General features: G+C 44.5%; 5 protein-coding genes and 2 non-coding genes across 7 annotated transcripts; 4 read left to right on the plus strand and 3 right to left on the minus strand. All coding sequences in view use genetic code 12, as the record gives it.

Moving 5' to 3' along the window:
• Positions 1-300: 300 nt before the first annotated feature.
• MNT4 (Mnt4p) lies at positions 301-2,292 on the plus strand (the record flags this gene model as incomplete). The annotated part of the gene is made up of 1 exon (XM_029034195.2): positions 301-2,292. One exon carries the CDS (start codon positions 301-303, stop codon positions 2,290-2,292), a length of 1,992 nt encoding a protein of 663 aa, XP_028889437.2.
• A 94-nt stretch (positions 2,293-2,386) lies between these two features.
• CJI96_0002655 lies at positions 2,387-2,479 on the minus strand. The gene has a single exon. It is a non-coding gene; the product is annotated as a tRNA-Ser (tRNA).
• A 1,417-nt stretch (positions 2,480-3,896) lies between these two features.
• On the minus strand, positions 3,897-3,978 carry CJI96_0002656. The gene has a single exon. It is a non-coding gene; the product is annotated as a tRNA-Leu (tRNA).
• Positions 3,979-4,882: 904 nt separating this feature from the next.
• Positions 4,883-5,809, plus strand: CJI96_0002657 (uncharacterized protein; the record flags this gene model as incomplete). The annotated part of the gene is made up of 1 exon (XM_054702105.1): positions 4,883-5,809. One exon carries the CDS (start codon positions 4,883-4,885, stop codon positions 5,807-5,809), a length of 927 nt encoding a protein of 308 aa, XP_054558080.1.
• Positions 5,810-5,916: 107 nt separating this feature from the next.
• CJI96_0002658 (uncharacterized protein) lies at positions 5,917-6,789 on the plus strand (the record flags this gene model as incomplete). The annotated part of the gene is made up of 1 exon (XM_029034167.2): positions 5,917-6,789. One exon carries the CDS (start codon positions 5,917-5,919, stop codon positions 6,787-6,789), a length of 873 nt encoding a protein of 290 aa, XP_028889409.1.
• Positions 6,790-6,980: 191 nt separating this feature from the next.
• On the plus strand, positions 6,981-8,927 carry CJI96_0002659 (reverse transcriptase family protein; the record flags this gene model as incomplete). Its single annotated transcript, XM_029034166.2, has 1 exon — positions 6,981-8,927. The coding sequence occupies one exon, from the start codon at positions 6,981-6,983 to the stop codon at positions 8,925-8,927; it is 1,947 nt and encodes a 648-aa protein (XP_028889408.2).
• Positions 8,928-11,521: 2,594 nt separating this feature from the next.
• Positions 11,522-13,153, minus strand: CJI96_0002660 (uncharacterized protein; the record flags this gene model as incomplete). Its single annotated transcript, XM_029034196.2, has 1 exon — positions 11,522-13,153. One exon carries the CDS (start codon positions 13,151-13,153, stop codon positions 11,522-11,524), a length of 1,632 nt encoding a protein of 543 aa, XP_028889438.2.
• Positions 13,154-13,782: the final 629 nt, after the last annotated feature.

Here is a 13,782-nt window from a genome sequence, read left to right on the forward strand (position 1 = left end):
ACTGAGTGATTCGAAGAGGCTCACAAGGATCACTCAGCAGATACAACCAAAGTGTACACATCTGACACAATTCAAGTGGGGGGACGTACCGAGTCTTCAACTTAAGGTACTATCATTCAAACTTCTATTATACAAACTCATCCTTCAGACTCGTAGATTCAAAGCAACAATACATATTTCTACCGTAAGCTCTGCCACCTTCTGTTCTTCTGTAAGTATCTCACTATAACTGCCCCACTCTATGTGTCTTACATCGCACTCTGTTTACCTTCTACGCGGATCAATACTATACCACAAGCAATGCTACGATTTAAGCCAAAAAGAAGGGTTGTATTTCTTGCTCTTCTAATCCTTGTGGTTGTGTTCTTCTTCAAGTTCGGCAGCACCGATGCTTCACCTCCACTAGAGCACCTCAACATCTTGCAGCGCAGAAAGCAGTATAGCAACAGCATACAAGTGAAGGAAAACGACAATTTGGAAAGCAAGTGTGTTTCATATTTTCGCCAGATGTCCAAATTGAACAGACCAGGGCTTGAAGAACAGTTTTCCCACGAGCATGATGGTCTTTTATTTAAGAAAACAAAATGGCTTAGAGAGGCTGGAAGGATATACCGGAAGGAGACTCGCCGAAAACATCAAAGGTTTGCTGAAAATTATGAATTATTGCTCTTGGAGAAGTTCTACAAGAAATCAGCTGAGGCCAGCAGACTCGAAGAAGGTTTCGTGAACGATATGGCTCATATGAGGGCGTTTGGGAAGTGCTTTTTGGAAAACACCAAAAGCTTATCAAGACAGGCCAAGCTTTGTGAAAAAGCTACATCCACTCTACTTCCTTTTCTACTGGGCGAGCTTCCAAGAATTGATTTCTGTGGGTCCAGTCCAGATTCGAGCGTTCGCTCTGACGATTTGTGTTTCGTGAAGCTGTTGATGCGAATGGATCAGGGAGACGGAATCGTGATCCCCATTCTACCTAGGGGTTCACGAAGTCAGCAACTTGTTAGAGCAGTCAGAATGATAAAAGTCCTTCGTGCCACAAATAATACACTACCCATAGAGATAGTGATGATGGACGATAAGCCCGTGAGAAAGGACCTCAAGGATGACCTAATACTGGCAGCAAAAAGAGATGATATGAAGGTGCCTGAGTCATATTTGAGATATTTAGGGAAATCAAGCAAAGAAAAAGTCGACCTTCCCAAACAGAATATTCGTTTTGTCTACTTAGAACGTGCCATAGATAAACGATTCTTTACCCTCTCGGATCCTTTGACGATGACTCTTGCACCTTTACTTTGCTCATTCCAGAGAGCTATCGTTCTTTCAACCCAGACCATACCACTCACAAGGGACTTTTTGCACGTTCTTGATAGTTCCGATGTTAAAAACCACGGTACCAAGTTCTACAAGAGTAGAGCAATACAGGAACAAAAGTTGACAAAGTATCCGCCGGGATACTTTGAGACCAACGACCTAGTCAACCAGTTGGCAGATGTGGGATCAAATGAGACACTAGCTTTTGGAGTCAAACGTTCCAGGAACCTGTTCACCAAAAGGGTAAGAAGTGAAAGCTACACTCAGCTCCTTGACACTTCGATGTTCGTTGTCGATAAGCTGAAGGCTCTTTCGGGACTTCTCATATCTGCTGCCCTTCATTACTACCCCATTATTCGGGCTAAATATGACTTTAGAAATGACAATTTCGAAAGTCTATGGCTAGGACAAGAGCTTGCCGGCAATATTGAGTACGTCCCTTTCAACCCTCACTTTGCAATTGCTGCTGGGCTATTGACTCCACCGGAAAATGTTCAAGTTGGACCTCCTAGCAGGGAATTGTGTTCAAGCTCTTGGGCGCAGCTATCCGAGGTGGACGATACCACGTTATTATTGGTGACAACCCATCAGATAGAAAACAGAGTGCTACCAGACTTCAACGTGGCGCTAAAGGAAAAGTACCTGACTAAGACCACTCTGTCAGAAGTAGACTATACTATCCACGAGCAGAAGCTCAAGAGAAACCCATTGAGGATTGAAACTCTTCTCCGGCCGATTGTTGTTGACGAAAGAATATACAACAGAGATCAATTGGTGGAGTTGCCGTGGGTGCAGGAAAGTCTGTTTGGGTCTCTGGATGACTACTGGTGTGCTTACGATATTGTGGGCACCACGAGTCTGCCGAACAGGGGAGTAGTCACAGATCTCAATGAGGAGCAGCAGTTGTGGTACAATTCGTTGATAGAAATCTGGCTTCTGTCGTCCCATCAGCAGTCGTCGAGCATGGTCTCTTACGAATAGAGAATTAGAGAATTGGTGAAACCAAAACAAGGCATTATGTAGGGTTTATTAGAAACAAATTTGAAGTATTTTGGAGAACTGCAAAAAAAAATCACGTCACAGACAGGATTCGAACCTGCGCAGGCAATGCCCAACACCTAGGCTGCGGAATAGCAGGGTGTCGCCTTAACCACTCGGCCACTGTAACTGCATATAAAGAAATAAGCATGCCAGTGTATACATTTAATGAAATGAATTGGTCGTGCACATAGAGAACAAGACCGTATATACAGTACCAAAGCTTTTTATATGCACACCAGACCGTGTTAGTCCTGGTCTATAAGAGCATAGTCAATGTATTCATCAAAAAAAAAGCATAGGCAGCATTTCGTGCTGTCTATTCCAGTATGTGCTCTTAGAAGAGCAGGCACGTCGGGAGGCCGCTTTGGAAAGGTCTAGACGTTCCGTTAATTACTATAAACATGGCATACCTGTCTCATGGACAGGTCTGTTTAACTAACTATAAAATCTGACTACTCTGCCGCCTCTGAGACTCAGGCACCTGAAGTTCCCTCAGTTGCTCTGAATGTTGTCTCCACAGCTTCCACTCATCACTTCAACACGTCTGACGTAGATTACGTGTTGAATGTCAACGAGTTGGTAGAAAAGGTGTTCATCTTCAGGTTAAACTATAAAATGTTTGGAACTTCGACGAAGCAAAATACTTTGTCAATAAGGTCATTAAAACGTTGCCAGCAAAATTGGTGTCGTTTTGAAACACGTATTTCAAGGCAAGTTGGGCATGAAATACGTTGAACAATCCGTCAAAAACTGCAACGATATTCCGAGTGACAAACTAAATAAAGTAAAGAGACTCATATTCTATATCAATTGAGCCTTGTTAGACGATACGAAACATTTAAGGCTTTTCTCCGCCCATGATTGTGGATCTAGTTCTGCCATCATTATGAAGGCGATTGAAGAGAGATGTGGAAAAGATTAAATGTCACGAAGAATAGCCAAGTGTCGATCATATAGAAGACCCAAGAGGCTGCCTTATCTGAATATTGTTACCGCTCTTAAGTATGACAGAGGTTATGCTTTTGACTGGATAACATATGCGGTTGCAAATAATGCCGAAGTAAACAGGTGGACTGACCAGAGGTTGATGTACCTCTTGACTGAATTAGAACGTCAGAACTACGAAGAAGTTCTCAAAGAATATACAGGTGATATTTTTGGGTCTTTATTTCTGCCCAACACAGAGAAACTCTTCTAGAAATGCAAACCAAAATTCTTGCTTATCTTGGTGAACCTGATCGTATCCTCGAATCTTAAGTTTCAAGCAATCCCAAAGAATCTAACAATTCAGCCAAGAGATCGAAGCCATCTGGAAACAAACCTACAGCCCCAAACCAAATGTTGATGCAGTGGCAGTTTAAGGGAGAAAACAATCAAGGCTTGAACAACATGTGTGGAATGAAGACATATTCTATGAGTGAGCCACCATGAAAGGATATCTTTGACAAAGCATCCCCAGGAGCACAAGCAGAGTTTAATAGAAGGAAATGAGCCCTACAATTTTATACAAGGTATTCTAGCAGATACCAAAGATAAAAAAATAATGACTCCGGCGTGATTCGAACACGCGCATCTTACGATAACAGAACTTGAGTCTGCCGCCTTAGACCGCTCGGCCACAGAGCCACTTTGTACTTTTTGATCCGTTTTAAACATATATATCAAATCACCTGAAATCTGGTAAGTCCGTGATTCTCAAGTTTTAATCAGATTTCAATTTTACCTAGATGAGTATTCGGTGCATATTACAATTTGGTCAAAAATCCGCGGTATATTACGATGCAATCATTCCAAAAGACACTGACAAGGAGCAGATTGATTTCTCCTCCAACTTAGACCCTTACCATGCTTCATTAGAATCCCCTTCCCACAGGGCGAGGAAGCAACCCCGAAGAAAAGGAGGCCAGAGAGAAAGTAACAGAGCCTTCCTCCTTAATGAAGTTAGAAACGGTGATAAACAGGGGCAAGAAAGCAACGGTAGGAAGAAAAGGGTTCAAGACACTATGCTCTTACCCCAGAAGATGCCTTCTGGCATACCCTTAACTTGTACCCAGTTAGCGAGAAATCCCATAAGATGATGGTATCTAATGATTTCTTCATTGACGAAACACTCATGGAGAAGACCATAAAGGAAAAGGCCTTAGAAGCGTCAAATGAGAAACAAGAGGCCCTCACTGCAACGATGGATCGTATCGACTTCCACTTGGAAGAGGTCACCGACAGAGCCGACAATCATCAGATTAGCAGAAACCACATCGATCAAGCTGATGACTTGACGGATTGTTTCCCAATGTGGACGAATTGAAGACCGCAGCAGCACTTTTGCCTTGACCAAAGTGAGAGTCATTGGCAACGTGGCGCACTTCCCCAACATCAAGAGTCAGGGATGGATTGAGGGTTAGTTCATTCTCACGGCGCAATTCACAGGGGCTGTCAGGAATATTCAACCAGAGGAAATCATTCAAAGAATGGAAACCATGTTGGAGAAATCCGGTTCAGGAGCACTGGCGGGTTCTTCAGCCTTACCAGAATGCCAATTTCCCAAGGAACATTCGTCCAAGTCAAAGTGATTTATAACACCAACACAAGATTACCTGAAAAACGCTTTGAACAATGGTTCTTGTTGCACTGTGACACCCTTAGATCTTGGAAGGAATATGACAGCAAGAAAAAAGAGAAGAAATACGCTATCGCTATAATCGATGTCGGGCTGAACAGGTTGCCTCCCCGTTTGCCAAACAAAGTAGCCAGACAGCTCTCAGAGGATCCTACAAAGGACCCCTTAGCGTCGTACTATCACCAATTGATGGCTTTGCCACTGGACCCTGATGCAGAAATCGATAGAGCCCAAACAGTGGGCAAAGCGCTTGAGAAAATACTTGCCAAAGAGCAGCAAGTGAGAGAAGCCATTGCCAAACTCGGGCCAAATGAAGAGTACCCCACAGAATGTCAGATGGAAGTCCTCATTGACCACTGTGACAAACCATACTGTCGCAAGTGCAGACATTTGGACCATTTTACAAAGACCTGTCACCTTAGGCCCTGTGACCTCTGTCATCAAGGTAAACACAAAGCTGCCGATTGTCCCCAGAAATGTAAGTGTGGTGCTTCAGGGGATCACTTAACATCCACCTGTCCTCGTAGGTTCTATCAGAATCAAAATGCCAACAAATCTCCGGTGAAATCCAACTCCAACAAAGGAAGGCAATCTCCCCAAAGAAGGAAACAGGCTCCGATCGTGGACGCAGAAGGTTTCCAACAGGTAGGAAGAACTCGCAAGCAAACTCCACATGCCCAAGAGGGGGGTGCGCAAAAAGTACCTCCAACTACAAATGGATTCGGTGTATTAGAGGATTCATCCCCTTCCAATACTCCCATTCCCTCTGCCCATGCTCCAGTAGTCAACCATGAGACACTGGCAAGCCAAGATGCCTCCCACAATAGATCAAAGAATTGAATTCCCAACCCACAGAAAGCACCTCAGTACAATCTGAAGCAGATCTTCAGACAAAGGATACTCCTCCCTATGAATCCACCTCGTCGGACGAAGACTCATCTATTTCAATGGATCAGTCGGAACCCGAGTTACCTCAGACCCAGTCTACTGGGCAGGGCACTCAAGCCACAATCGTCGATTCTACTCCAGAACAAAATCCCGCCAATGTTCCACAACAGGACAACACCGATTCTATCCCAGAACAAAACTCCGTCAATGCTCCTGAAGAGAGCAATCCTTCCATGTCAACTCAATCCGCCGATACAATGTCAACAATTGGATCGATTCTGAAACTTGGGGAACCCTTTCGCGAGAATGCCCGGCCGGTCTCCTCGCCCTCGTTGGGCCCCACTCTGGAAGTGGTGGTTCCACCTCCAAAGTCAACTGCTGCAAACGAGAATGCCGCAGAAGATCTTCAGAATCCCCCAAAACAAACCGATTCACCAAACCCATTCTTAGACGCTCCCAAGGAAGGTGCGTCTCACATCCAACACCAAGAAGATAATACGACCACGGATGTGGACGAACCACAAGCTTCCCCCCGACTGCCAAGACGAGGTAGGAGTAATCCAACCACTCCCGAACTGAGACCTCATAAACGGGCACTTTGGACGCCATTGGGGTACGGAACCCCACAGTATGGCCTGCCAACGAAAGCTGCGCAAAGACTCGCCAAAGCTTCCACCCCCGCTTTGAAGCCTACCGTAAGACTGGGACGTACTGATAGCAGGTCAGTACTGCCAACTAGGCGATCGGAAAGGCTAGCAAAACTCAAGCGAAATATGCATAGGCCCCCGGAGGAAGCCCAGCTGACTGTCTCGCTTACCACACAGCTGCCTATACAACCTTTCCTGGAATCCGGTGATTCAACGATGAGGGAGATCATAGATAACCTTGGAAAGGAATACCGGCAAGCCAATCTTCAAGCAAGGAATCAATGATTGAAGACCAAATAATACACATCGGACAACCCTCGTTACAAAGACGGGGTGCAACACAAGAAACAATCTTAAAACTTGGCTCTTTTAACATACAGAAGACCAGAGATTTAGCTACAGTAGCCCAAACAGGGGCTCACTTTGATATTCTTCTCCTCCAAGAATTCAAGGCCACACGAACTAACATTGAAGTCATGCATGATTATGCCAGATCCTTGTACCTAACCTTCTATTCTACTCCCTCAAGAACAGAGAAGGTGAACATGACGGGCATCTTGATAAAAAAGTCGAGTATCCGTGTCCTAGGCTCATACGAACTTGGTTCATATTCACTATATTCAGACCGAGCAACAGACATCAGAATTGAGACGGTTACGGGTGATCACCTCCTCGTTCAGAACCTATACCTTCCCACATCTGATAAACAGTTACAAGCCGAAATCATCCGAGAAACTCAAGCCAACTTTCGCCACTTGAAGGACCAACATCCTACCCTTCAACTTTTCTATGGAGGTGACCTCAATCATTCGATTGACGACAACACCTCTTCCGAAAGGACAGTGCGATTGGCAATAAATGAACTTGATAATGTCAGTGGAACGGAGGACGTTGCTAAGTGGGACCGCAGAATTTCCAAACATCCTACCAACGTATCCTACCAAAACTGCCGCAGAATTGATCGGTTTCACGCTCCCAGGAATTGGCGACAGAGAGCTCGCTGCTATAAAACGTATAGACATCCGGTCATAACCACATCACATTTCGTTATTATTCTATCCTTAGTTCTAGACAACCAGTCTAGAGTACACGTGGGGAAAAGGCGATTTGTATTCCCCCTTCGGCGTATCCTCCTTCCTTACGCCAACAAAGCATTTCGGAAGATCCCCACAAACCTTCTGATTAATGAAGCAATATTCCTTATCACGAGTGAGGGACTTGATTACATCAAGTTCATGGGCACGCTACGTCGTATGCATCCAAGACTTGCTGCCAAGATGATCTCGGACGGTTGTCATATCCTGAAAGGGGAATATCAGGATCAGGCCACCAAGGCCTTCTTTCAACATAAACGGCAAGACCCGACAATATATCAAAAAGTTACCAATGCAGCTACTGGCACTGAAGCGGACGACACCCTTGGTATGCTTGAAGTGGCCACAGAATACTACCGTGACCTCTACAAGGCACCCCCGCAAGTGCCAGATTCAGACCTCCAACAATATCTAAGCCCTGTTACTAGCCAACTCAATGATTTCGAACGGGCGACACTCAACCGTCCTTTCACAAAGGAGGAGCTCTTAATAGCGGTCAAAGGTATGGAAAAATCCGCAGCCCCCGGAGCTGACGGAGTACAACTCCCAGTCATCGAATATTTGTGGGAATCACTAGGTCCAATACTCACAAGGGAAGCTAATAACATCATGCGGACCGGAAACCTTCCGCAGAATTTCAAGAAAGTACTCATCACCCTCATACCAAAACGAGGCAAAGAGGGTGACACGGACATTGCAAATTTGAGGCCCATATCATTGACAAACACCACACTCAAGATAGTGTCAAGCGCAGCGTGCAGAAGACTTCAAAAGGTGCTTGACAAACTCATTGGTCCCAACCAGCGAGGATTCATCAAGGGACGTTTTATCACTCACAACACGATGGAATTCTTCACTATGGTTCGACTTTTGAAAGAACGTAAAGATCGGGATCGCCCTTCCTACTATCAGGCGATCTTGATGGCGGACTTTACGAAAGCGTTCGATAGGATCTCGCATCAATATATTAATGCTACCCTAGAAAAAATGGAATTGGGGACAAAAATGACAGGCTTACTCATGCTGATACTCAAAGGGCAGTTCGGCCAGATAGTCATGAACAATTGTGGAGGGGATTACTTTCCCTTAGATTGTGGGACCCGTCAGGGAAACCCGCTATCACCACTTTTGTTCAACATCGCTCTAGAACCCTTTTTGTTACACCTTAAGATATTGGAAGGAGTCAAACTAAGTTACGGTGACATCAGTCTAGGACAGATGCAATATCATGCGTTCGCGGACGATGTAAACATATATTTACTGAATCTTCTGGACTACCAGAAAATGGCTCGTTGTATTAAAGATTTTGAACGAGTCAGCAATAGCTAGTCAGTCAGTCAAAATCAAAACTAATTGGATTCTACAATGGTTACTCGCGCAAAGAACAAGACATTCTCCCCTATCCCCAATCATACATTGGGAGAAGACACACAATACTTAGGCATCCGTCTTAAAGGGTGGACTGGCTGAGATTCATCAAAAACCTCCCTTTATGACACACAAGCAAGGGGTACAGGGCCTCGACACCATCAACAAAGCCCTCGGTACTAACATGTTCGTTAGCTCCAAAACTGTTTACAAGGACCTTGTCCAATGTATGACAGCCAAGGAGCTCAAAAGATAGACGTCAGCATTCAACGAATGTTCCAAGGCATTAGCGCAGACAAGTTATACGCCAGGCCGAAAAAAGGGGGATTCGAGTCATTGAGCTCAAGGTACAACTACAGGGACACAGAGCCAAAGTATTAGCCAGGACCCTTGGGGATGATCAACTGTGGTATGTCAAATACATGAGAGCAAAGATGCTCCACCATGTGGTGAAGATCTTTCATCAGAACCCTCGGGCAAATATAAGAAATAGTCAGGGCTTGGATTGGGCTGACTTTCTTTTCGAGGCCAATGGCAGATACTTGAGAACCTAGAATGGACATTCACGCCAAACGAAATACACTACATTAACGCTTGGAAACAGTTGGTAAAGAAGTCGAATAACCCACCTTATACAATTGCTTCCAGGGCTCGCATAGAGGATGTCAGCCATATTAAGTCTACGGGGCATACCATCGGACTCAGAAAGAAAAATGTTAAGAACGGGGATTTTCAAATCCCAAAGTAAGCAAAGGCAGGAGAAGAAACCGCCTATTATGCCGGGAAGATTTCGAGAAATATGCCCGGAAGCAAGGCCCATTAAAAATGGGACAAGTTCTGGAAAGCCCTACATAAGGAAGAATGGATCAAACGCAACGAGCTAGGGGCAATTCATCTCTTTAATATTGGGTCATACGTGCCACAACATGACGAGCGGCCATCAAGAGCCGCAAAATGCTTATTGTGTTTGAAGGAAATTACTCTGGATGTTTTTCTTCAGCACATCTACAATGAATGTGCGATATCGCAATATTGGTGGGACCACCTAGGGTTTCTGCGAGCGATGAATCTTAGGGAGATGTTAGCTCCTGAGGATACCTCGTTCGACAACTTGAGGAAACTTAATTGGTTCGTAAAAATCGTCAGAATCACCTACAAAGGGCGACGACAGCTGGGCAACGAGGGAGTGACCCTCCCAGAGCTCCTGAATCGAGCTTTGAGGTCGGCGATGCGACGAGTTACTCCAATGGGTCAATAAACGCACACTTAATGACGAGTGGAAATTCATAGAATAGTCACGGCTGAAGTTCAGAGGGGATCATTCGCACCGCACGGTAATGGATTGACACTAGTTGAGGATATTAGGGGTTTTGTTTTCTATAATGATATAGTTTTCGAGTTAGAATGGAAGTGGCAACACTGAAATCCTAACGCTCCTCTAATACATGAAGTCTATAAAAAAAAAAAAAAAAAGCGGTATGCAGAATAAAAGAACAAATGCGGTGGTGAGTTTATACTGTGGCTACTGCCATAAAAAAAAAAAGGAAGTTTAAAAAAAGGCCAAATGAACCAAATATAAGGTTTTTCATTTGAAGCCTTCAAAGTCAAGGAGATTCATGATGCTTTGTTGACCATCAGTTATTTTTTTTTTTTTGGCTCGATCCATGAGTCGTTCTAGACATGCCCAGGGTCGTTGTGAAGGGTAATATCAGTGATGAGTAGTGTGTAATGAGCATTTTAGCAGGATATAGACTGCTTCTTTTGCCTAATGTGTTTGCTCAATGTTCTATTGGTATCTGATATAGATGCAAATACCGATGCCATTGACGGAGTTGCTAACTTCCACGAACGTCGCTGTAGCCAATTCACGCAAATTAAATTGGTGAAGGCTGTAAGCTTTTTATAATCTCAACCGCCAGTCTTGAGATCTTCATCCGCCCAGTGGTGAAACCAATACCCTGGAACAGGGTTGTCTTCTGAAACGTCAGCTCAAACAAGCGATGCCCAAAATTAGTCCTTTTGGACTGTAATATCCGAGAGACGCTCATACGTTTGTCTCTAACAAGCGAAGCTCATCGAAGGTTTGTTTGCTATAGCGATATAGTTTTATTTACTCTAATCGTAATATGTTGTCCTAGAAAAAAAAAAAAAAAGAAAGAAAAAAAATTCTTCGTAGGACGGTCATACCTTGTACGTGTTAGCTGATAGTGACAAATCTTTATTTCGTTAAATCAGACTTTTGGAAATTTACCTGAGCTACGGGGAGGCTTATTTTCGGCTGACAGAGACCGTTGAATAAAAGCGCTATACATGAAACAAAGGAAAGTCAGGGCTTGGGGCTCGCAATACCTACTAAGATGCATTACTTTTATCTATTGAAGAATTTTCGCTCAAGACGAAAAGACTCATGGTCATCAGTTTTATTATCTCCGTAAAATTTCCCCTTATACGTATGTCGCTTACAATATTAATCCATTGAACGACTTTCACAACAATATGTTTCTAAAACATCAATTTATTCTGTAAATTTATTATAGCAGAACGGTGAGCAACTCTCAGATAGATGAAGACTCGATGTGTTGAATCTCGGTCTTGAGGTCCATTTTGTCATCTTTTTCTTCGATCTTGGCAACAGATGCCACCTCGATATCCAATACACCCTTTCCGTCGAATAACTCTGCAATTTCTTCCAATGAGTAACCTTTTGTCTCTGGGTAGAAGAAGTAAGAGTTGACAGAAATGAGGGCGAGCAACACGCAGAAGACAATATAGTACTTCCAACCGATTCTATCGAGAGCGATAGAGTTACAGAATCCAGCAATTGCCAATGAACCTTGCACACTAAACATGACTGCAGTAATACCTTTGGAACGCAAGGAGAATGGGAAAATCTCGGTAGGGTAACCCATCACCAAAGGAGTGTAAGCGATATCGTAGTGGAAGGCGAAGATAAAGATGAAGCCAAGAACAGCCCTACCACAAGCCACAGAACCAGTCTTGTCAAAAGTAGCCGAGCAAGCAGTCCAAATAATGTATGAGATAAGCATTCCCAACCCAGACCAAAGAAATAATGTTCTCCTACCGAGGAAATCCACGAGCAACGCAGCAGAAACGGCAGCGATAAAGTTAAAGATTTGAAGAAGACCGTTTATAAGGGTTTGCATCGACGAAGAAGTAATACCGATGGTATCGAGGACCAAGGTTAAGTAGTAAGAGACAACTGCAAGACCACTCCACTGGGATGCGACACCAAGAGTGACGGAGATGTATGTTCTCCTTCTATTGCCTGGAGTAGAAACAAGATCGGTCCATTTAGTTTGGTTAGCTTCTCTCTCCATCTCTAAAGCAGCGACAATTTCCTGGATTTCAACGTCCACGAGTGGGCTGTCGGCATCCCCACCGGCGTGATACTTCACCAAAATGGCTCTCGCCTCGTCCATTTTACCCTTGGATATAAGCCATCTAGGGCTCTCAGGAACGAACCAGAAGAAAACAAGCTGGACAGCAGGGTAACCAGCCTGAAGAATCACAGGAATACGCCAAGCCCAATTGTCACCACGATCAGTGCAACCGTAACAAGTCCAGGATGCCAAAATACCGCCAATGTAAAATAAGCAGTTGTACATGGAGGTTGCCTTACCACGGTAAGTCGGGTACGACAATTCAGCAATTAGCATGGGAGATGGCTGGCCAGCAACCTGGCCTGCAAAACCAACAACAAATCTAGAGACAATCAATTGCGCCAATGTAGTACTTGTAGCCTGAATTATTGTAGCGACAATAATTCCAAAAATACCAAGAAGCAAGGTCTTCTTTCTGCCAATTAAATCGGGGAACCAACCACTAATAGGAAGAGCTATTAATGCACCAAAGCACATAGCAGCATTAACAAAACCCAACATCGTTCCCTGAGGGTTACCGAACTCTTCTCTCCATTCTGTCATCGACTGGAGACCATTCATCAAAGAACCATCGTAGCCGCCCGCGGCTGACGAAAGAAGAGGCACAATCAAAAGCAAATTGAGCTGCAAAAGATGACCCACTTTAAACCATGGCTTACCATAGTCTGGAAGAACGCTGGCGATCTTCTCACCAACAATGTTCTTGACTGGTGTGGATTTAAAAATCATGTTGAGACGTTTGACCAACGCAAACTTGGGGCGAAACGTGAGGGTTTTATGGTGCATCAGGGACTTCTACAACGTGCCTTGTCTCATTCTGTAATTGTGATGTACATTGGAGCCTGACCCTCCGCCCACTGACGGGGCTACAGGGCCGCATTCCGTCTTTCGATCCTAATAGTAAAACGATAGATCTGCGGGCGATAATGCAAGCTTGTTGAGTTTGTGGGGTGCGCAGATCGCTAGCATGCACGGAAATTTACGATTACGTTGTGCATCACTAAGTATTAGTCAGGCTTTGAACTCATTAGTCAAACGAAATGGTAAGACACCAGCGGTATTGGCGTGGGGTACTTGAACGAGATAAAGCCGATGCGGCTCGACAATGCGCGGGGGAAGCATTTTACGAGCTTCTTGCGGCTACGCGAGATTTTGGCGGGTCTTTGTTCCTGGCGATTCCGTGAATGTCCCTCTTCCGGATAACTTTCTCGGCTAGCAAGCTTGGGCGGCCCGAAAGTCAGCCGACCAACAGAAATGTTCTGCCCGAGTTGTCTTTCGCTGGCCGAGCGAAATGATAGTGCTTGAGTATCTTATAGTGGCATCTACCAGACTTTAAGAAATATAGAGTTTGGACGAAAGGCTGAGTCCTATGAGCCTCCAAATGCTAAAAAAGCATAGCAGGCTCGGTAAGTAGG

This window comes from Candidozyma auris, chromosome 3, assembly GCF_003013715.1.
Source record: "Candidozyma auris chromosome 3, complete sequence".
NCBI lineage: Eukaryota > Fungi > Ascomycota > Pichiomycetes > Serinales > Metschnikowiaceae > Candidozyma > Candidozyma auris.